The sequence below is a fragment of the Macaca fascicularis genome, chromosome 4 (genome assembly GCF_037993035.2).
Source record: "Macaca fascicularis isolate 582-1 chromosome 4, T2T-MFA8v1.1".
In the NCBI taxonomy this organism is placed as follows: Eukaryota; Metazoa; Chordata; class Mammalia; order Primates; family Cercopithecidae; genus Macaca; species Macaca fascicularis.
In genome coordinates, this window is record NC_088378.1 from 59,426,427 (window position 1) to 59,450,863 (window position 24,437).

Consider the following 24,437-nt stretch of genomic DNA (forward strand, 5'->3'; position numbering starts at 1 on the left):
ATTCGCAGGCTGGGCGCGTTCGTAGGAGGCTGGCGGCGAAGGAAGGCGCTCTTGGGACCTCACTGGCGCGCGTCTTTTGGCTCTTGCCCCTGTCCCTGCGGCTTGGGGAAGGCGTAACCCGGCGGCTGGGCGCGGGAGAAGTGCGAAGGAGCCATGGGCGCCGGGAGCTCCACCGAGCAGCGCAGCCCGGAGCAGCCGCCCGAGGGGAGCTCCACGCCGGCTGAGCCCGAGCCCAGCAGCGGTGGCCCCTCGGCCGAGGCGGCGCCAGACACCACCGGGGACCCCGCCATCGCTGCCGCGGACCCCGCCACCAAGGTATGGGCGCGCCGGGCCACCTGCGCCGGGAGGCGCGGATCTTTGGAGTGGGGGTGGGGGTGGGGGGATTCCTCCGATTTCCGCCGAGAGAACTTCCCGGCCAGTCCAGCCCCATCTGCAAACTCGGGAGCGCGAACCCCTCTTTGGAGGCTTTTCAGGGTCTTTTGCGCCGGGGCGGGGCCAGAGCAGCGGCGAGCGCGGCGGGGGGCTTGCGTCTTTGTCGCGGGTCTCCAGGGGAGGCGACTGCGCCATCCGCAGTAATAAAATCCGCGCCCTGCCCACGGCAACTGAGCCTTTCTCCGCACTCTTCCGGTGGAAGCCATCCAGCCCGAGGCGGATGAGCTGCGCTGGGGGATCCGTGGAGAATGGACCCCGGGCCGGGCCTCCGAAGCTCGGAGATGCGGAAAGTCAGCTGTGAGGCCAGGTAGCCCAGGCACCCTCAGGTTCCCCGCCGCGTACCGCCTTGGATGCCAGCGGTGCCTGAAGCGAGCGGGTTTGGTACCCAGTTCTGCGGCAGCGGCCCGAGCAGACGCCGCCTTCCCAAGGCAGAGAAAGCCTGGTGTGTAGCTCGCTCGGAGCCAGGGAAAACCTGGGCAGGCGCTGCGTTTCCAAAAGGAATGACAGGTTTCGCAAACCAGCCAGCGCCCTCGCGTTTGCTCAGCGCTTTGCCTGCGGACTCAGTTGGCCAAACACACACTAGAGTGGCTAGAAGTTCTCGAAGGATGCGGTCAGAGTGTAGCGAGCATTCCGGGTACTCTTCCCTGGACGCAGTGCTGAAACGACTGCATTTTATCGACTTCAGTCTTCAAGGCTGTAATATTTCTTGTGGGCCAGGACAGCCGCCAAGACGGTGGCTTGTTCTGGTCGTGGTATTTTAGATCTGTTTTCCAGCACGTGTGTTCATTAGCAAGGCTTCACTCTACTGGTTTTGTGATACCCTTGTATCACAAAGGTACCCTTGTGATACCTTGTAGAAAGATGTGGATAACCATGCTTAATAGTTAAATTTGCCGTGTGTCAAATTTGAGGATAGAGTACGTGAGTTATCTCAGGAGGCGTGGATGTTTACAATATGGGGAAAAAAAAAAAAGGAACCTAAAACCATGACCTAGTTGCCTTGACCTCTTTAGCTGTCCTAGTCTAATTTGGACTGAGAGACTGCACTTAATAATATAGTTTTTGCCTCCAGTCTTTGATTCATAACTACTTGTGAAATCCATGGTCCCTAGATATTAAGTACTAACTGTGCCTCTGCTATGTAGATTTTCTAAGAGATGCTTAAGCTTCTGGCCTGAGGAATGTACTATCCTTTTGAGATCCAAGTCGCATTTTAATACTTACTGTGTGCACATAATGTTTTGATGCCAGCTACTGTCAAAGTGGCTCAGTAACCAGTGTTGAGAGTCTAGTGATGAAAATAATTTATGGTATAATTGCTAAAAACTTGCAGTTGGGTGACATTCCCCGCCGCCCCCCTGCTTTTGTACTCCTTCAGATCTTACTAACTGTTCACCCTGAAATACGGCGGCATTTAATCCTTTCCCAGTAAATTTGAATTTGTTTATTTAAAAATATTCCTTCCATTCTCTTTTTCCTTCTTCCATAACCTTATCCTTTTCCTCTTTCCAAGTTGCCAACCGTCTTGAAGCAGCCAAACAACCTCCTTTTAAAAAATCACTTAAATGACATCCAGAATATCATTGAACTTGTTGGCATACTGCCCAGTTATCAATTTGGAGACAAATCAATACACTTACATGTATCCTTGGAATGTATTTAGTTTTCATTTCAACTAGCAAAATTTATCACTCAGGCTTTGAACACAAATGTCTTTGCAAAAGGACTCCCTAATTAAGAATGACTCAGCACCATGGCCCTTGCCTCCCCTCTTCTTATTAAGCTCCAATTCCTGACCTCCAGGTAATCCCATCTCCCACTCTAGGCTCTGTAGCACCATGGACGCGTCCCAGCAGTTTTCGCATGTGTGGGTTTAGTGTTCTCCTGGCTGTTCTGAATGCTTTGCAGGGGCAGGGAACATGCCTGGTTGTGCTGACCAGCGGTGTTCCCTCATGTGTGCCATGCTGCCTGGCACAGAGTCGGCTCTCAGGAATACTTGTGGAAAGAAGAAGGGGTGATACTGGCTTCTTGGTTTTGCTTGGAGAATATCAAGTTGGAGAATACCTTGACCTATCTTGACCTATCTGCTTTTACTACAATTTAACCCTTGATCATCTCATTATCACGTGAGACTGATTATGATACTGACTAAGGCAAGTCAGTCTGTTTGGTTATTAGTAGATCAAGTGAATAGTTAGACCAAAAACCTCAGATTTGGGGGCTTTGGATTCTGTTTGTCTAGATACAGAGTGGCTTGTTAGCATTGTAATTTCAAATTGGGTTTTATCTCAAATAGACAAATATGTTAAGTGCATATGGCTCAAATGAGACCATTTCATACACTGAGTTACTTAGGATTACGTCTTGAACTTTCTTGATGTGTCTGTGGACGGTTGGGGAGGTTTAGGCAAATACATTTTCCCCTCCTTGGATAGAATGTGATCATTAATTAAAGGTTGTAGGCAGGTAGGCAGATCTTTTTCTATCTAATAGCTGACATGTCCCATGCATGCTATCTATTTTGCAATTGGATTTACTTTCTTTTTTTTCTGCTAATTTTAGTTACCAGTTACTCACTAAGTGCCCTTATCTGAACAGACATTACACTGGTTGAATTATCACCTGTGTTAGGTCAAATGGAGATTTAAACAAGCTTTTGATTACCCAGGCTTAACATTTAGATGCACTAAAGCAGAAGTCTTGGTTTTATCTATGGTGCATTTCCATAAAATGGAAGGAGTCTTTATCTTCTATTCAATCTTTTATAATCTTTATTTTTTCCCTTAGATCCAGAGATAGACTGGAAATCTTTTACAATCTTTGTATGTAAGATCCGGGCGGGGGTTGGGGGGGGGGAATGGCTTGATCTGTTACCTGCTAGGGTTTAATTTTGAGACATGGCCGTCTCGCAACTGCGGGGTGCAGGAAGATTAGACGACCTGAATGCTGGTGGTAAGTAAAGCCTCACACTTCACATTATTCCTTAATTGTCTGTTTTTAAAAATTTGTCTTAAAAAAATATTCAGGTGGCAACATATTCAGGTGGCAACACATTCAAGTGGCAACAGAGGGTTGGGTGACCAGTGACAAACTGACTTCCATGTCTCTGGCTAATCTTGATTTCTGGAGCCAGGCTCCAGACTAAGTCTGGACAATCATAATTAATTAGCCTTCCTATATTTATTGCCTGATCAATGATTTCAGTGCTGGACATTGAACAATGGTCTGTTGCAACAGGCTGAGGCCATTGTCTGTGGCAGGTGGGAAGATGGGGGCTCTTGTTAGCTCCAAAAGCTGTGGTTCCATTTGGTTACAAGAGCCATGAATCACTAAAATATAAGGATGTACTCAAATAGAAGAATCTAGTGTCTGAATGGTAAATTTAAGGATGTGTTTGACTCTTGTGCATTAAAACAGACAATTGGCCGGGTGCGGTGGCTCACGCCTGTAATCCCAACACTTTGGAACGCGGGCGGATCACGAGGTCAGGAGATCGAGACCATCCTGGCTAACATGGTGAAACTCGTCTCTACTAACAAAAAATTAGCCAGGCATGGTGGTGGGTGCCTGTAATTCCAGCTCCTCGGGAGGCTGAGACAGGAGAATGGCGTGAACCCGGGAGGCGGAGTTTGCAATGAGCTGAGATCGCGCCACACTGCACTCCAGTCTGGGCGACAGAGCTAGACTGTGTCTCAAAGAAAAAAAAAACCAGACAATTGAGGCGGCCAGCTGCGTTTCATAATTCCTCCCATAAGCTAGGTCATATGCTTCCTCCTATTCGCCACTTTTTTAACAATAGAAATGGAGAATGAAGATGGCCTCAAAGTGACTACATCACCAGTGTTACACAAATGGGTCCTCTTAATAGAGGGATGTTTCTGTGTGTGTGGCTACCTGTATTCCTGTGGATTTTCACCAGATTATAAGAGCTGCTGCTTTCTGACTAGAACAGAGACCAAAAATTGGAGATACGGATGTGGGAATGATTCTTTTGGGTACTGATAGACTGTGGGAATCACAGGGCTTCCCTTAAATCCATTACAGCTTATAGGCTAGTAAATGAATTAGATCAGTGGAGATTTTCACTTGAAATATTTTCTTCTATGAAGAAAAGGCCTTGAAATGTGCATCCTCTTTGGGTTGACTAATTTCTATGCCTTTACAGCTTTAAGCTGATATTATAAGATTATTCTAGTTTGGATCTTGTAAGATAATTAACAAAATGGAAATAAAATGTTTTGTTTTAAAAAATACTAGGAAATTATTTCTTTTCCTTTGTCTTCATTAGTTTTAATACATATTCAGTGCTTAAAGAACACCAGTGCAGGAAAACTCAAACTAAATGGCATCATCCCCCGTCTCTGTAATTCTATATGCAGTAGCCATTCGTAAAGTTAGAAATGAGAATTCATAGCACTAAGCATTCTAAGAAAAATTAAGCCAGTACGTTTATCTCTTGGGGGGAAAAAAAAACTAAATTTCCTTGAACCAAATTCTTTTTTTTTTTTTTTTTTTTTTTTGAGAGTTTCGCTCTTGTTGCCCAGGCTATAGTGCAATGATGCAATCTTGACTCACTGCAACCTTTGCCTCCCAGGTTCAAGTGATTCTCCTGCCTCAGCCTCCTGAGTAGCTGGGATTACAGGCGTCCACCACCACGCCCAGCTAATTTTCTGTATTTTTAGTAGAGACAGAGTTTCACCATGTTGGCCAGGCTGGTCTCAAATTCCTGACCTCAGGTGATCCACCTGCCTCAGCTTCCCAAAGTGCAGGGATTATAAGTGTGAGCCACTGAGCCCGGCCTGAACCACATTCTTAGTTCTCTTATAACCTAACAAAAATTACAATTTAAAATAAGCTTCATTTTAAAATACAATGGAAAAATATGAAAAAAGCTGGGGGAAGAAAGAAGCATTATATTGAATAAACATATATGCCTATTGTCAATAAATTATTTAAAAATCTGTAATTAAAATTATTTTACTTGTCTATTTAGATCTTGGGCCATTTTTCTGCAAATTAAAACCCTATCAGAGAAGTAAGAGTAGGATTTCATACCTGTAATTATCCCTTTGTTCCCTTCTCATTCGTATATCTAATGGGTGTAGATATTAATAATTAGCAATAAACCTCAATTATACATACCTTCATATTTCTCATGAATAATTAAGTTTACTTATTTGAAACAGACTGTATATCTGACATCATCACTCTTGAATTGTAAAGGCTTAATAAGATCAAAAGCATTTGTTTACCCTTATTAAAATGATTTTTATTTAAAGTCATTACATAGCAAAGTTCATTTAATGTTTATTTTTAAAAAGTATTAATGATTGAGAACTTAAATTTATAAATAGGGTAAATTACTTACAAATTTAAGTAATAATTTGAAGCCAATATGATGGCTTCTTACATATTCTTTCAAAAACTTCATGCACATGAAAGTAGGTAAAAATGGCACAGTCTTTTCCATTTAAGAAAAAGATCATATCACATGCAGATTCTGCAACTTTAGGTTTTGGATGTCTTTTCATATCAGGACATAAATAACTGCCCCCATTCTTATTAATTTGGGTGCATAAATTTCCCTTTTATGGGTTGAAGCCCTGTAATGATTTAACCAATTCCTTGGATTTATATTTAGATTGTCCTAGTCCATAAGTGTAATTGCTGAATTGCAAGCTTTATATGCATTTAAAAATGTAACCGGGCCAGGTGCAGTGGCTCACACCTGTAATCCCAGCACTTTGGGAGGCCGAGGCAGGCGAATCATGAGGTCAGGAGTTCGAGACCAGCCTGGCCAACATGGTGAAACCTCATTTCTACTAAAAATACAAAAAATTAGCTGGGTGTGGTGGTGGGTGCCTGTAATCCCAGCTACTTGGGAGGCTGAGACAGGAGAATCTCTTGAACCTGGGAGGGGGAGGTTGCAGTGAGCTGAGATCTCATCACTGCACTCCAGCCTGGGCAACAGTGCAAGACTCTGTCTCAAAAAAACCAAAAACCAAAAAAACAAAAAACAAAAGATTTAACCCTTCCTAAATTGACTTTCCAAAGAAGTCCTACCACTTTGCACTCCCACCGTGGAGATCAGCACTTGTTTTCCCATGCTTTACTTCATGGGTATCAGATTTTCCAGTACTTGCCAATGTGCTAGGTGAGGAATGGTACCTAGTTTCTTTGGTGCATTTTTAACTGTGAAGTTGAATGCCTCGTCATGTCTCTGCCGTGTGCTTGCCATCTGATCATGCACTGGCCTGGCTGTCAAAGCATGAAAGGCTATGGTTTGTTTTACTGTTAATTAATTTTCATTTTCATTTAATTTTCATTTTATTTATTTATTGTTTTTGAGATAGGCTCTCATTCTATTGCCCAGGCTGGAAAGCAGTGGTGCAATCTTGGTTTACTGCAGTCTCGACCCCCTGGGCTCAAATGACCCTCCTGCCTCAGCCTCCTGAGTAGCTGGGACTACAGGCACACACCACCAGGTAGCTGGGACTACAAGTGCACACCACCATGCCTGGCTAACTTTGTTTATTTTTTGTAGAGACGAGGTCTCACTGTGTTGCCCAGGCTGGTCTGGACCTTCTGGACTCAAGCGATCCTCCCACCTCAGCCTCCCAAAGAGCTGGGATTACAGGTGTGAGCCCCCACGCCCAGCCCAATTAATTTTTAAAGACTTTTTTTCTGTGTGGGGGTTCACACCTGTAATCCAAGCACTTTGGGAGACCGAAAAGGGAGGATCACTTGAGGCTAAGAGTTCAAGAGTGGCCTGGGCAACATAGCAAGTCCCCATCTCTACAAAAAATAAAAAATGTACATGGGTGTGGTGGCGCGTACCTGTAGTCCTAGCTACTTGGGAGGCTGAGGTCAGAGGTTGCTTCCACCCAGGAGTATGAGGCTGCAGTGAGCTATGATCATGCTGCTGCGCTACAGCCTGGGTGACAGAGCAAGACCCTATCTCTATTTTAAAAAAAAGAAAAAAAAAGGCCAGCGGTGGCTCACACCTGTAATCCCAGCACTTTGGGAGGTCGAGGCGGGTGGATCATGAAGTCAGGAGATCGAGACCATCCTGGCTAACATGGTGAAACTCTGTCTCTACTAAAAATACAAAAAATTAGCCGGGCATGGTGGTGGACGCCTGTAGTCCCAGCTACTCGGGAGGCTGAGGCAGGAGAATGGTGTGAACCCAGGAGGCAGAACTTGCAGTGAGCCAAGATCGCGCCACTCCACTCCAGCCTGGGCAACAGAGCGAGACTCTGTCTCAAAAAAAAAAAAAAAATACATAAATAAATAAAAGACTTTTCCCCCCGAAATTACTCAAATTGGAAAAAAGCAAGTTCAGGAATAAAAACGCAGCTGAGGTAGAGCAGTCTTACTCTTCTTTACTCCTTTTCCTTTCCAAATTAATGAACCATCTTTAAATTTATTTGTTTGGAGAATGACCTACTTCTTAAGCTATCATTTTTAAAATTTCTTCTCTTGGAACAATCTAAAATAATTTAGTTGCCAGAAATTGCTTTATGGTCGTGATCCATGAAATGTTGAGATCAGGGGTTGGAAGCAGCAGAAATCTACCTCTTGGGAAAACAATAGGGTGAAGGCTCACTTGGGATCCTCTCCCATTCTCACGGCAGACAGCCTGGCTCTGTTAACTGGATGGTATACATGGATTTTCTGAGAAAAACGTAAGTTTTCAAAGCACAGGCAACCATCTGGGACACTGGGACACCCTTAGGCGCCTCTTAATACAAGTATTCATTTCAGGTTCAAAGCTTTTTGTCTTCCCTATGATTTCTCTGCAATGTTTTTTAAAATGGGGGAAACCCTGTAGTTTCACTCTACCTAATCTTAATCCCAGTTATAGCAACATATCAGTTTCATGTTTGATTTCAAAATGAAATAAACCAAAATTTAAGAAGGAGAGATTACTACAGTTTATTGGCTGACCACATCTATTTGTTATATGCAATCTCTGCAAACTGGGAGTACTGAGGGATTAAATTTTTCCTGGTTCCCAAACCTCGTGGTGCTATTGATTCACCTAGGGAGCTTTTCAAAGACACCTACACCTTATTCTGGATTTACTGAATCAGAATCCCAGGCAGTCTCAGGGTCTGGGATTCTGTGATTTTTCTTTTTCTTTTTCTTTCTTTTTTTTCTTTGAGAGACAAGGTCTCACTCTGTTGCCCAGGCTAGTCTTGAACTCCTGGACTCAGGCCATCCTTTGGCCTCAGCCTCCTGAGTAACTAAGACTACCAGCTCCTGCCACTGTGCTGGGATTCTGTAGTCTTAAAATGCTCATCAGATGTTCTGATGTGTGGGGTGTGGGCTCCATTACCTTAAGGGAGGGGAAAGAGTAGGCGTAAGAGCTGAATAAAGGCCAGGGAGAGGTTCAGGTCTAGGTGACACTGGGTCATAGCGTGCGCAGATTTCACCGAGATTGGAACTCGTGTGGGTTGAGAGGGAAGGTTTCAGATGATGGGAGAGTAGACATTTTCCTTCACACAACTGGAGGATAAAATAAAGGAAAATATGTCTTCCATATAATTTCATTCCTTTGTTTGACTATATTAAAAAGTGGGTTGCTGGCCGGGCGCGGTGGCTCACTCCTGTAATCCCGGCACTTTGGGAGGCCGAGGCGGGTGGATCACGAGGTCAGCAGTTCGAGACCAGCCTGGCCAACATGGTGAAACCCCATCTCTACTAAAAATACAAAAATTAGCCAGGCATGGTGGTGCACACCTGTAATCCCAGCTACTCGCGGAGGCTGAGGCAGGAGAATCATTTGAATCTGGGAGGGGGAGGTTGCAGTGAGCCGAGATCATACCATTGCACTCCAGCCTGGGCGACAGAGAGACTCCATCTCAAAAAAAAAGTGGGTTGCTAACCGAGGCTTTTCTAAATAGATTGTGCCATTCAAGATAAGTAGGTGTTCAGTGAAATGCCCCTATCTTTACCGAGCCAGAAGCTGTGACTTTTCAGTGTTCCCCTTCCATCTCATTGCCTCTTAAGCCCTTTTCCCTTATTTATCCCCTTATTTATTAAAACTTCCCCTTTGCTGGATAAGTAGACAGTAGCTAAGGGCTTAGTTTATGGCATTTAACTGGTCCAAAAATCTGTAAAGAAATCTTAAAACCTATCAAGTTGAATAATTGAGTTCTGGCTTTCTCGGCCACTTACTTACTATTCAATCTTAAGTTCATAAATATTTCTTTTTTTATTTCTTTTATTTATTTATTTATTTATTTATTTTTTTGAGACGGAGTCTGGCTCTGTCGCCCGGGCTGGAGTGCAGTGGCCGGATCTCAGCTCACTGCAAGCTCCGCCCCCCGGGTTTACACCATTCTCCTGCCTCAGCCTCCCGAGTAGCTGGGACTACAGGCGCCCGCCGCCTCGCCCGGCTAGTTTTTTGTATTTTTTAGTAGAGACGGGGTTTCACCGTGTTCGCCAGGATGGTCTCGATCTCCTGACCTTGTGATCCGCCCGTCTCGGCCTCCCAAAGTGCTGGGATTACAGGCTTGAGCCACCGCGCCCGGCCTATTTATTTTTTAATATAATAGAGACAAGGTCTCACTGTGTTGCCAAGGCTGGTCTTGAACTCCTGAGCTCAAGTGATCCTCCTGCCTTGGCCTCCCAAAGTGCTGGGTTACAGGGGTAAGCCACCCACGCCTGGCCATTTCATAAATACTTCTTTACTAGCTTCTGTACTCCAGGAACTGCTAGGAACTGGGGAAACAGAAGTTCAGTTCTAAAAAAGTTAAAGTTCTCCTTTTCATATGTTTAGACCTTTATTCCACTAGATAATATTATTTTATGTCTAGAAGGAGAAATCTAAGTTCATTTTTATGTGGGTTACCTATTGCTCCAGTAACACTGATTAAAAAGTTACGTCTTGTTAAAACTCAAGTTTCCATATATGCATAAACCTGTTTATTGATTTCCTTTTGTAAATTTTTTCTGCTGTGTTTATTTGTGCAATAAACTGAAAGCTTTGTGGGAGTGGCTAAACATCTAATCAATTATAATAGCAAGCCCATGGTTTAAAATAGTTCTATATTCTACATCTCAAGTGTTACCCTTGTCTCTTTCATGGCTATGCTGAATTCATACATACATAAATACAGACATGTGGCTGGTGGGCATGGTGGCTCATGCTTGTAATCCCAGCACTTTATGAGGCGAAGGTGGGAGGATCACTTGAGCCTAGGAGTTTGAGATTAGCCTAGGCAGCATAGTGAGACCCCACTGCTACAAAAATTTTAAAAATTAGCCAGGTGTGGTGGCACATGCCTGTAATCCCAGCTACTTGGGAGGCTGAGGTAGGAAGATCACTAGAGCCCGGTAAGTTGAAGCTGCAGAGAGAGACCCTGTGTCAAAAAAATAAATAAATAGACTGGGCATGGTGGCTCACACATGTAATCCCAACACTTTGGGAGGCCGAGGCGAACAGATCATTTCAGGTCAGGAGTTTGAGACCAGTCTGACCAACATGGTGAAACTCCGTCTTTACTAAAAATACAAAAAAGTTAGCCGGGTCTGGTGGCACATGCCTGTAGTCCCAGCTACTCGAGAGGCTGAGGCAAGAGAATTGCTTGAACCCGGGAGGCGGAGCTTGCAGTGAAGCCGAGATTGCACCACTGCACCCCAGCCTGGGAGACAGAGTGAGACTCCATCTTAAAATAAATAAATAAATAAATAAAATAAGAAAATGGGAATCAGGTGTTATTTTAAGCTTAACTTGTTTTCTTGGTATGTAATAATATTCATTAAAAATGGTCAGATATTTTCTAACCATGCACCATATGAGCTAGATGCTTTGGGAGATAAAGAAATAAGAACATTACTGTTGAGCACCTCATCATTGAGATGAGGTGAGGCCTTTCTAGATGAAATATTCAACAGCAAAGATTCCAATAAGGTGGCTAGGTAATAGAAGAATTGCGGTTAGTACTACTGTAAAAAGAAAAGAATTTTTGGGAAATTGTTCTAGGCAGATAAAAGGCCATTAGTCAGGAAGTCTTCTGGTACAAGACATTGAGTTGGTAGTTCTTAAGGAAACAATGGAAAGAGGCTAAGTTGCAGCCCATCAGTGTTAAGAGCTGCAGAGGCAATGGAGAGCCACCGCCGGCTTTTGACAAAGAACAAAACAAAGTTTCAGAAATACCAGGGGAGTGCATCATGAACTCCTGGGAGACCCTCTTGTATAAGGTGGAGATAACGTCCACACAGTGAAGTAGTGGGAAGTGTGACTAGAAAGGGTGACTTTAGGAAGATGATGTTGGCAAGCATTTTCATAGGGTGGTAGTGACATCTCTGATATCAGTGGGGCAGTGAGATTTGGCACAGGGTAGAGGCTTGGCATGGGGGTAAGTCACAGACAATGAGATTTTCAGATTTGTAAGATGGAGTACCTCTGTTTCTCCAATAGTCTGACAAGGACATCTACCCCAGGATGTTGGTTTCAGTTATCTACTGGTGTGTAACAAACCATGCCAAAAAATTTATTCTAAGGGTACCTTTAGAACAGAGAACATCACTTGATAATAACAGCTTGGGACTTTAAAGGAAAGCAGAGATTTGGCCAGGCACAGTGGCTCACGCCGCTAATCCGAAGACGTTGGAAGGCCGAGGCAGGCAGATCACCTGAAGTCAGGACTAGCCAAGCCAGGCAACACTAACCTGGCCAACATGGTGAAACTCTGTCTTTACTAAAAATACAAAAATTAGCCGGGCATGGTGGCACGTGCTTGTAGTCCCAGCTACTTGGGAAACTGAGGCACAAGAATCCCTTGAATCCAGGAGGTGGAGGCCGCCTTGAGTCAAGATTGCTCCACTGCACTCCAGCCTGAGACAGAGTGAGACTCTGTCTCAATAAACAAATAAATAAATAAATAAATAGAAGTAAAGCAAAGGTTCACAGCAGACTCTATAGATAATGACAGAGAGCTTCTATGAGCTCAAAGCATTTCTCTAATAGTGGTCTGCGTCACAGCAGAGATCACTGGCATTGGGGGCCATCGAGGCTTTTGGAGTACTGGGTAAGGGAGGCACAACTGAAGGTCAAGTTTCTTTTTTTTTTTTCTGAGATGGAGTCTCTCGCTCTGTCATTCAGGCTGGAGTACAGTGGCGCCATCTCAGCGATTTCAGCTCACTGCAACCCTCGCCTCCCGGGTTCAAGATTCTCATGCCTCAGCCTCTCGAGTAACTGGGACTACAGGTGCATGCCACCATGCCTGGCTAATTTTTGTATTTTTAGTAAAGAGAGTTTCACCATGTTGGTCAGGCTGGTCTCAAAATCCTGACCTCAGGTGATCCACCCGCTTTGGCCTCCCAAAGTGCTGGGATTACAGGCGTGAGCCACCATGCCTGGCCAGAAAGTCAAGTTTTTTAGGAAAAAAGATGATCAACACGGAAGGACCCAATAGTGGCTATGGAGAAGTGTAGGTGGAACCAAAAGTGAGTCTTAGTAGAAGAGAGGGCTAGAGGCGAGCATGGTGGCTCTTGGTGGACCTGGTATTCCCAGTACTTTGGGAGGCCAAGGTGGGAAGATCATTTGACTACAGGAGTTTGAGACCAGCCTGGGCAAGATAGCAAGACCCCTGTCTCTGCAAAAAAAAGAGAAAACGAGATAAAAGAGATGCCGCTGGATGATCAGTTGGCAGATCATGATGGCATCTTTCCACAGTGACTGTTCTATCCCAGCATGGCTGGGTCCACCTGAAAATGAAAGAACCTGGTCATTGACTGCATTCCTTCCATTTGTAGGCAAAGAGATGAGATTGCGCGGGGAATGTGTAATGCGTAATCTCCAGAGAAGACATTTTCGCTTTGTAATTTTTCCATCCCCAGTGGTTTGTCGTTCAGAATACAATTTATGATTTATTTTTGTTTGTGTCCGAGCCTATGATGTTTTGTTGAATTGAGCCATTACAGGCCCTGGGTTTCACCTGCCACAATGATGAATTTCTATTGTCACTCCCTGATATTGGCCACTTTTCGTGAAGACATGCTTCATTGGCTCCTAGTTTTCTTTACTCTGTAAAGTGTTTTTTGTTGTGATACATAAAACAAGACTGTTGATGCATTTCACAATGTTTAACCTCTTTATGTTTTCAGTTCTTGGTGGTAATTTTTCACAAAGTTATAGTAAATTACTCAAAGAATGCGTCTTTAGAAACTTTCATTTGAAATTGTTTTTCATTTGGATACATATGTAAAATAGTCTTTTTTTCATTTTAATTTTTTTTTTCTTTTAAAATAAAAAGAGGTCTTGCTGTGTTGCCCAGGCTGGTCTCTAATTCTTGGGCTGAAAGGATCCTCCCACCTGGGCCTCCTGAAGTTAAAATTACAGATATGAGCCACTGCACCTGGTCAAAATAGTCTTATTCAGCATCAATAATATATTGAATGCTATAGAAACTTCAACCTTGGGTGGCCTGTCTACTTTGAACTTACATTTGATATGCACTGCAGTACAAACTGGGAGGGAGAGGGGGAATAGGATTGTAGTCTACAGGAGATTGCTAAGAATTAACCAATTTTGCTATGATGATTTTTTCACATGACTTTTTTTTTTTTTTTTTTGAGGCGGAGCCATGCTCTGTTACCCAGGCTGGAGAGTGCAGTGGTGCTCACTGTGACCTCTGCCTCCTGGGTTCAAGCGATTCTCTTGCCTCAGCCTCTCAAGTAGCTGGGATTACAGGTGTGAGCCACCAAACCTGGCTAATTTTTTTGTATTTTTAGTAGAGACGGGGTTTTACTATGTTGGCCAGGCTGGTATCCAACTCCTGACCTCAGGTAATCTGCCTTCCTGCGGCTCCCAAAGTGCTGGGACTACAGGTGTGAACCACTGTGCCCGGCCAGAAATGACATATTTAACCAATGTTTACACATGAGTTCCTGATTCCTATATTGTTAACCTAAATATTTAAATGGAAATTTTTGTTCTTGTTCTGCTCTGTTTTCTATGAAATAAGTTATTGAAAAGCAGTGGAACATGTCACCACAAAGTTTACTAAATTAGTCCTGACCATTGCAATCTTTGTATTCCACTGACAAAAGCAGCGGAATACAATTTAAACAAAAAATGGTTGACCTTAATGTGGGCAGAAACCCAGTTGATTGGTTTTATAGCTGATTTATTTTCTTTGTAAAACCTTCAGGAGCTAAAGTTTAGTTTGAACTCAGTTTGATGGCAGTTTTAGGTCAGTCTTTTTTTTTTTTTTTTTTTTTTTTTTTGAGACGGAGTTTCACTCTGTTGCCCAGGCTGGAGTGCAGTTGTGTGATGTCGGCTCACTGCAAACTCTGCCTCCTGGGTTCAAGAGATTCTCCTGCCTCAGTCTCACAAGCAGCTGGGATTACAAGCATGCACCACCACGCCCGGCTAATTTTGTGTTTTTAGTAGAGATAGAGTTTCACCAACTTGGTCAGGCTAGTGTCAAACTCTTCTTGATCTTAGGTGATCCACCCACCTCGGCCTCCCAAAGTGCTGGGATCAAAGGTGTGAGCCACTGCGCCTGGCCTTAGATCAGTCTCCATTTTGTTTATAATACGGAAAGCTCATTCAGCCTTGATTAAGACAACGATCCGGTTATTCGTTTGATATTTGTTAAAGGCCCGCTGAGGTTTTTGAATTTTTGTTCTACACAGAGAATCTGGTGACTGAAGAGGGCTTACAATTTTATCTTGAATTGCAACAATGACAGAGATTTCAAGTCACTTCTGGAACTGTGCCTGATAAACAATCTCTGCATGACAGGGAGGAATGCAAAGAATGCTTAAGTATTCAGGGAAGTAGGTCATGGTTTAAAGTATTATATTTGTCAGAGAAAGTTTCTCAAGCAGTCCCTGTGATCTTCAGAACCCAGCTTGTTCCTTGCCCAGAATGCTTTAGTTGTAGGCAAATTCGAGGGCTGAATTAACTTCCCAGCCTCTAGGAGGGCTGGACTGAAAGTCACAGATTCATCACATGCGCCTGCACCCTTGTCAACAAAAATGAATCTAGAGTTATAGGCATGTGACTGGAAAAATGGTAGATGGGATTGATAAATGTTTCTTTATTGTGGTGCGATCCTGGAATAACAATATTAAAGAGCCAGGCATAGTGGCTCATGCCTGTAATCCCAGTGCTTTGGGAAGCTGAGGCAGGAGGGTCACTCGAGCCCAGGAGTTAAACACCAGCCTGGCCAACATACTGGGACCTTGCCTCTACAAGAAATTAGCCAGGCATGGTGGCACGTGCCTGTAGTCCCAGCTACTCCGGAGGCTGAGATGGGAGGATTGCTTGAGCCAGGGAGGTCTGGGCTACAGTGAGTCGTGGTTGAACCACTGCACCACAGTCTGGATGACAGGCTATCTAAAAACAAAACAAAAAAATTATTTAAAGAGCAAAAAGCAAGCGGTAATGGACAATTGATGTGTAAAGAAATTTAGGAAGAAGGCAAAACCAGAGAGTGCCTTTTAACTGAACCTGGGGTCTGTCTTTGCTGCCAGTGTTCAGCACTGCAGGGGGCCCAGCTGAGCACGTACCCAGCCATTTGTGGACTTAAACATGCTCATGTACCAGGTTTTGCCCTGAACTGTAGCCAAGTGCTGGACAAGAGGCACCAATCTGACAGTGCTCAGAGATACTGAGTACCAGGAAAGGTAGCATAGAGAAATTTGTGCTGAGTCTTTGCAGAATGGAGATGCACGAGAGAAAGAATTGCTGAATAATGAGTCAGGAAAGAACCTCAGCCTGTTGGAAGAAATACTGATTGAAAAATAGTCTAGGAAAAGTTGAGTTAAAGCTTGGATGTTCCAGACTGCAGAACTTTCCAGAACCCTTAATATGTTACTATTAATTATTAATCTTCAAAAGGGGAAATGGAATATGCATCTTTACCCAAATACAGTTTGGAAAGGCCAGGCTAGAGAAGAGAGCACAATTAGAATAGCAATTGAGAAGCCTTTAGTAGTTTTTGTGGCTCTGCTGTGGAGAATTTTGAACCGTAGGGTGTGACTTCTGCATTTATTATGATCTGCAATATAAAGCCAATAAATAGTGGTTGGTATGGAGGTGAGGATGCCAAACCTCACTTTATATTCTAATCTGGGACTGAGAAAATAATTTTAAGATATTAAGGAAAATTTTCTCTTCTTTAGGAAGGGGAAAGGGTGGAATTTCATTTTCTTTGTATAAAGATGATTGTATTTTGTATGTGTGTGTGTGTATATATATATACATGTATAAATTTTATTGTATTTTTATTTTTTATTTCTTTTTTAGATGGAGTCTCACTCTGTCACCCAGGCTGGAGTGCAGTGGCACAATCTTGGCTCACTGCAACCTCCACCTCCCAGGTTCAAGAGATTCTCCTGCCTCAGCCTCTGGAGTATCTGGGACTACAGGCATGCGCCACCATGCCTGACTACTTTTTGTATTTTTAGTAGAGATGGGTTTTACCACGTTGGCCAGGCTGGTCTCAAACTCCTGACCTCAGGTGATCTGCCTGCCTCGGCCTCCCAAAGTGCTGGGATTACAGGCGTGAGCCACTGCGCCCAGCCTATATAGATAGATAGATAGATAGATAGATAGATAGATAGATAGATAGATAGATAAAAACTTTAAATTAACCAAATGTAGAGAGATTCTTATTCTTTAATCTTTGGTTAAAATGGAAAGATATGAGATATGCCACAACTTTTTAAAAAAGAATTTCGCTTTTATTTTAGATTCAGAGGATGCACCTGCAGGTTTGTTACCTAGGTATATAGTGTGGTGCTGAGGTTTGGGGTACAACTGATCCCGTCCCCCAGGTGCTGAGTGTAGTAACAAATAGGTATTTTTTCAACTCTTGCCCCCTCCCTGTCTCCCTTGTCTAGTAATTCCCAGTGTCTACTGTTGCCATCTGTCTGTCCATGAGCACTTAATGTTTAGCTCCTATTTATTTATTTATTTATTCATTTATTTATATTTTATTTTTGAGACAGTCTTGCTCTGTCACCCAGCCTGGAGTGCAGTGGCGTGATCTCAGCTCACTGAAACCTCTGCCTCCCAGGTTCAAGCGATTCTCCTGCGTCAGCCTCCTGAGTAGCTGGGATTACAGGTGTGTACCACCATGCCCGGCTAATTTTTGTATTTTCAGTAGAGACAGGGTTTCACTATGTTAGCCAGACTGGTCTTGAACTCCTGACCTCAAGCGATCCGCCCACCTTGGCTTCCCAAAGTGCTGAGATTACAGGCGTGAGCCACCACACCCAGCCTAGCTCCCACTTATAAGTGAGAACATGCAGTATTTGTTTTTTTGTTCCTGACTTAATTCGCCTAGAATAATGGCCTCCAGCTGCATCCATGTTACTGCAAAGGACATGATCTTGTTCTTTTTTATGGCTGCGTGTCGCAACTTTTAAATGTACATTATGTGGGAGGTGCCTCAGATTATCCTGATGAAATATTTCATATGTTTAATCTCTTTATTAAGTTACATCTGTCTAGACTTGCTGATACTTTGGGGATTGGGTGGAAGAGAAAAAGGAGTAGAAAATGAGGATAAGTAAAATTTTTTTGCATTGAGCACACTTTGGATGGTTTTCACTGTTCAGATATTCCTGATAATTTGCATTAGATTTAGTTTTTATTTTTTGGTCTTCAGTAACAACTGTTTATCGAACTAATTTCTGTGGCACGTAACTGCATGTAGAGCTAACCCTCCTGGGGCAAGCTGCGTTATGCCTACAAACTCTCCCTTAACCATATTTTCTGGGGCTAGAGACAATTGGACTACTGTGGAGTGAAAAGCTGTAGATTACTGTGTCCTCAAACCCTCTGCCACTCCTGCAGTGAATACTGGAGGTATTGTAACTGTATGTGAACTTGAACGAAGATCAGGGGAAGGTCACACGGAGCCTTCTTGAATGGAGTTGCAAATTCTTCCTCTGGCACATACAAGTAAAGGGAAATGTCACGAGTTTGTTGCTTTTTATGGTCATGAAGAGGGAAAAATCCCCAAAGCTTATGATTCCTTTGCTGTGAGCTGACCAGCTGGCTTTTTTCAGCATTGGAGAAGAACTTGAGAAGGATACTGATTTATTTTTTTCCTTGAATCTGATCACTGACAGTCTCATAGAAAAGCAAATAACTATATTCTGAGATTGTAACTAAACTAAACTTTTAAGAAGGTTGTTCCTTTGTAAAACCTAAAAATCAATGTAGGGCTATTCTTGTAAGATTAGTTTTGGCCACATAAAGAGGAAGAGCTCAATCTACTGATTCCTGCTTCTTAATAAATATCTACTAAACTATATATATTTTATTTTATTAATTTATTTATTCGAGACAGGGTCTTGCTGTGTTGTCCAGGCTGGAGTGCAGTGGTACAATCTTGGCTCCTGGGTTCAAGTGATTCTCCTGCCTCAACCTTCTGAGTAGCTGGGATTACAGGTGTATGCTACCATACGAGCTAATTTTTGTATTTTTAGTAGAGACAGGGTTTCACCATGTTGGTCAGGCTGGTCTTGAACTCCTGACCTCAAGTGATCTGCCCACCTCAGCCTCCCCAAGTGCTGGAATTACAGGTGTGAGCCACTGTGCCCAGCCTGTGTGTGTGTGTATATATATACATAATATATCTATCTATATATATAGTGTGTATATATATACAAAATAAATGTATGTGTGTATACATATATATATATATTTTTTTTTTTTTTTTGAAACAGAGTCTTGCTCTGTGGCCCAGGCTGGAGTGCAGTGGCACAATCTCGGCTCACTGCAACCTCCACCTCCTGGGTTCAAGCAATTCTTGTGCCTCAGCCTCCCGAGGAGCTGGGATTACAGGCGCCCGGCACCCCGCCTGGCTAATTTTTTGTTTGTTTAGTAGAGACAGGGTTTTACCATGTTGGCTGGGCAGATCTCAAATTCCTGACCTCAGGTAATCCGCCCACCTTGGCCTCCCAAAGTGGTGGGATTACAGGTGTGAGCCGCTGTGCCCAGCCTATATTTTTTAAAATAACATTTTTTCCTAGGAACTCCTTCTTTAAAAATAGCATATATATGTGTGTGTGTATATATATATGTTTAATATGCCTACTTATTGGCCCTTTTCTTCCTTTTCTTTTCTTTCTTTTTTTTTTTTTTTTTTTTGAGATGGAGTCTCACTCTGTCACCCAGGCTGGAATGCAGTGGCATTGTCAAGACTCATTGCAACCTCCACCTGCCAGGTTCAAGCTATTCTTGTGCCTCAGCCTCAAGTAGTTGGGACTACAGGTGCATGCCACCATGCCCAGCTAATTTTTGTTTTTTTAGTAGACATGGGTTTTCAGCATGTTGCCCAGGCTGGTCTTGAACTCCTGACCTCAAGTGATCCACCTGCCTCAGCCTCCCAAAGTGCTGGGATTACAGGCGTGAGCCACTGCGCCCAGCTGACCCTTTTCTTCAGTGAAACTTCCTTTTTTTTTCCTTGCACAAAGCATTAACAACATGAATCAAGGAGATGGGATTGGATGGGCCAATTTGGGGCATTCCACCTGTGTCTGAGGGTTCCTAACACAGTTGTTTTACTGTGTATTTTTGTGTTAATTACGAGGTTGAAACTTGTAGAGAATCAACTAATAACGGGTCAGGTGCATATAGAAATATGAAACATAACAATCTCTTACCGACTGTCAATTCACTAACGTTTATTGGGTTTGAGTGCCTATTAGGTACCAAGCAGTTGTTTGGGCACTTACTTATACATGGTCTTCCCTATGTTACCAACAATTTTTAACTTTTGTGAGGTGGCTGGTATCATTCCCAGTTTTAAAATGAGCCCATAGAGTAGAAATTTAACTAGGAAGTGGAGCTTTTGATTCGATGGCTCTTGTGTTCAGTGCTAGAGGTCTCACTCCTGTTTGGCTGACTCCCCGTCTTGGAGCTCATGCGTATGAGATCACTGCAGTGTGAGAGGGGCCTTGGCTATGCTGCCGAATAGGGGATGTCTCTCATTATTAACTTCTGGGATATCAGACAGCTCCTAAGATCCCAGTGCACTCTGCCTTCCTAGGTATTTCAGGATGTGTTACTAAGATCTCCTGTCAAGTAAATGGTGAATGATGATCTTTACTGGCCAGCCCCTTGTTTCAGACCCTGTCCTCACTTCTCCCAGCCCATCATGGTTTAGAGGTGGCCAATGCCAGGCTGTAAGAGCTCTTTGGTTTTGGGTGCAGGTTGTATGTCTGAAATGACAATCGATACTGCACATTTTTCTCTTTAATTTGAATATTGGCCGGGTGCGGTGACTGATGCCTGTAATCCCAGCACTTTGAGAGGCCCCAGGTGGGCGGATCACATGAGGTCAGGAGTTTGAGACCAACCTGGCCAACATGTGAAACGCTGTCTCTACTAAAAATACAAAAATTAGCTGAGCATGGTGATGCGCACCTGTAGTCCTAGCTACCTGGGAGGCTGAGGCAGGAGAATTGCTTGAACCGGGGAGGTAGAAGTTGCAGTGAGCTGAGATTGCACCACTGCACTCCAGCCTGGGCGACAGAGTGAGACTCCATCTTCAAAAAAATAAAAAAATAATAAATAGATAAATAAATAAGTAAATAAATACAATTTTAAAAATAATAATAATATGAATATCACTGAACACCAGGCCTGTATAAGCACCATCTTTCCATTCTTATTTTGTTCTGCCCTTGTTACCTCCCAATTCCTCATCATCTGCTGTACCCTGGTGAGCTCCATTCCATTTTAAATATATTTCCCCCTTAGGATCATCCCCCAGCTCATTTACCAGCCTGGATCAAGGCATTGTCCCAGGGTTTTAACTGTCTCAAGTTAGAGTTCAGTCTCACATATATATCTATATATATGTGGACAAGTTTACCCCAAGAATGGCATTTCCTTCTGTCCACTTTTCCTGCCCCTTCCTCTCATAAACAAGATCTCTCTTCTTGTATCAGCACCATCTTGCAGAATGTATCATTGCCTTATGCTGGCCAAGTTAGAAACCTGGAACTTGCTCTTCCTTTCACTCTCCAGCCAATCATGAAGTCCTATTGGTTCTAGTTCTGCTTCTCAGATCTTTTCCTCATTCTCCAAATTTAATTATCCTGTGCAGTGTACCACAACATCAGAGTTCAAGCCAGTCTTCCTTTGATTACGTTTTTCTCTGTGTATGATTGCTTTGCGGATATGATAGTTAGAAAGTGGAAGCACCCTGGAGCCCTGCGACTCAGGACCCTCTGTTTATATTCCTCCAGACTTTTCCTCTTTTTCTTCTAGCCATGCACCTGTGCATTCCCTTATCCTTCACTCCTCAAGATGCATCTTTGAGGGTTGGCATCTAAAAATCAATGGTTTGGCCGGCTTCAGTGGCTCACTTTGGGAGACCAAGGTGGGTGGAACACCTGAGGTCAGGAGTTCGAGACCAGCCTGGTTAACATGGCGAAACCCCATCTCTACTAAAAATACAAAAATTAACCGGACGTCGTGGCGGGCACCAGCAATCTCAGGAGGCTGAGGCAGGAGAATCGTTTGAACCTGGGAGGCAGAGGTTGCAGTGAGCTGAGATTGTACCATTGCACTCCAGCCTGGGTGACAGAATGAGACCCCATCTCAAAATAAAATATAATAAAATAAAAACCAATGGTTTGGCTGGGCACAGTGGCTCACTTCCTGTAATCCCAGCACTTTGGGAGGCCAAGGTGGGTGTATCACTTGAGGTCAGGAGTTCCAGACCATACAAAAATACAACCCGTCTCTAAAAGTACAAATCCCATCTCTAAAAAATACAAAAATTAGCCGGGCATTATGGCGGGTGCCTGTAATCCCAGCTACTTGGGAGGCTGAGGCGGGAGAATCACTTGAACCCGGGAAGCAGAAGTTGCAGTGAGCTAAGACCATGCCATTGCACTCCAGCCTGTCGACAGAGCCAGACTCCGTCTCAAAAACAAACAAACAAAAACAACAATAGTATTTATTTATTTATTTATTTATTTATTTATTTATTTATTTTTGAGATGGCATTTCACTCTTGTTCCCCAGGCTGGGATGCAATAGTGTGATCTCGGCTCACCGCAATCTCCGCCACCCGGGTTCAAGCGATCTCCTTCCTCAGCCTCTTGAGTAGCTGGGATTATAGGCATGCGCCACCATGCCCGGCTAACTTTTTGTATTTTTAGTAGAGATGGGATTTCTCCACGTTGATCACACTGGTCTCGAACTCGTGACCTCAGGTGATCTGCCCACCTTGGCCTCCCAAGGTGCTGGTATTACAGGTGTGAACCACTGCGCCCGGCCTGAAACAATGGTTTTCAGATGTTTTCTTGCTGGTCTGCTACATGTTCTTGTTCTGTTCAGTCAGTGCATGTAGTAATAAATAAAGCTCTGCTCATTGCCTTTGTTTATGTTAAGTACTTTTTCATGAAGTGCGGTGGCATGGCCTCAGATAAGTGTCTACATAATGCAGTCAACTTTCCAACACCTTAGGTGTCCTCTAAGAAATGCAGACTACAGAATCTTCATCATATTTATATGTAATTGTCCTTTGGGCTCTAAATTTATCCCATTATCAGGCTGGCTTTTATTTTGGGAATTCTGTCTGCATCAGAAACATGGCTAATTGACTTCAACTTCAAGTTCAAACACTTGATTTTTTGGCATTTTCATTTTTAGCAAGTGAGTATCTGGCATGAATTAACTAAAGTTTAGAAGATCTTTGTTTTTCTTCTTCCCTCCGCAACCCCAAAAAGAATACAATTCCTAAAGGCTTTTATAATTTTTATCACAAAATAATAGACTTAGTACAGGGAGGATCTTGCTGAAGCCTTCGTCAGTCAGGACTATTTCTTTTTTTTTTTTTTTTTTTTTTGAGACGGAGTCTCGCTGTGTCTCCCAGGCTGGAGTGCAGTGGCGTGATCTCGGCTCACTGCAAGCTCCGCCTCCCGGGTTCACGCCATTCTCCCGCCTCAGCCTCCCAAGTAGCTGAGACTACAGGCGCCCGCCACCACGCCCGGCTAGTTTTTTGTATTTTTAGTAGAGACGGGGTTTCACCATGTTAGCCAGGATAGTCTCGATCTCCTGACCTCGTGATCCACCCGCCTCAGCCTCCCAAAGTGCTGGGATTACAGGCTTGAGCCACCGCGCCCGGCAGTCAGGACTATTTCACCAGTGAACACCATCTCACAGGCCCGCTCGGTCCCTCCTGCTGTTCTTTTTTCAAAGCTAAGAGAGACATTCTGCAACTTCAAATCTAAGCTTTTCTGGGTCTCAATTCCCCTATACTCCAGAGTTCAAGTACATTTTCTTTGCCTGCATATAAAAGGTAGTTGAATAGGTGAAGTTAAGTTAACCTTTAGATTTCTTTCCTTTTGGGGGGTGATTTTGTTTTTTATAGATGGGTGTCACTCTTGCCCAGGCTGGAGTGCAGTGGTGCAGTCCTAGCTTACTGCAGCCTCAATCTCCTGAGCTCAAGCAATCCTCCCACCTCAGCCTCCCGAGTAGCTGGGACTGTGGGCATATACCACCATGCCTGGCTAATTTCTACATTTTTTTAGACAGGGTCTCAATATGTTGCCCAGGCTGGTCTCCAACTCTTGGACTCAGACAATCCCCCTGCCTTGGCCTCTCAAAATGCTGGAATTACAGGCATGTGTCACCTGTAGTTAAGGTTTCTGGGCCTTAATTTTTCTCTTTGACTCTCACTATGATTCTGTGAGAGTCTACATAACTTAGTGGAAGGAGAATTACCACTTAACTTCCTGAAAGCTTTGCTTTTCCTCTAACTCAGAACTCTTTGTCTAACTCTGTATCTGTGTGAAACTGGTTGTTGAAACATCCATTCAACAGATAATAATAAATTCCTTCTTCAGTTCACATTCTTCATTTTTACTCACTGTACCCTTTTGAGAGATTTTGTTTTTTCCTTTTCTTTTTTCTTTTTATTTTTTTGAGACGGAGTTTCACTCTGTCGCCCAGGCTGGAGTGCAACGAATGGCATGATCTCCGCCCACTGCAACTTTCGCATCCTGGGTTCAAG

The 24,437-nt window shown here is 43.5% G+C and overlaps 1 protein-coding gene across 1 annotated transcript in view; it reads left to right on the plus strand.

Moving 5' to 3' along the window:
- The window catches only part of AKAP12 (A-kinase anchoring protein 12), a 121,340-nt gene continuing 96,903 nt past the window's right edge, over nucleotides 1–24,437 (plus strand). Inside the window, exon 1 of the mRNA XM_045391365.3 lies at nucleotides 1–315. Within this exon, the coding sequence (XP_045247300.2) occupies nucleotides 154–315 (162 nt within the window). The 5' untranslated portion in view covers nucleotides 1–153. The remainder of the gene's footprint in view (nucleotides 316–24,437) is intronic.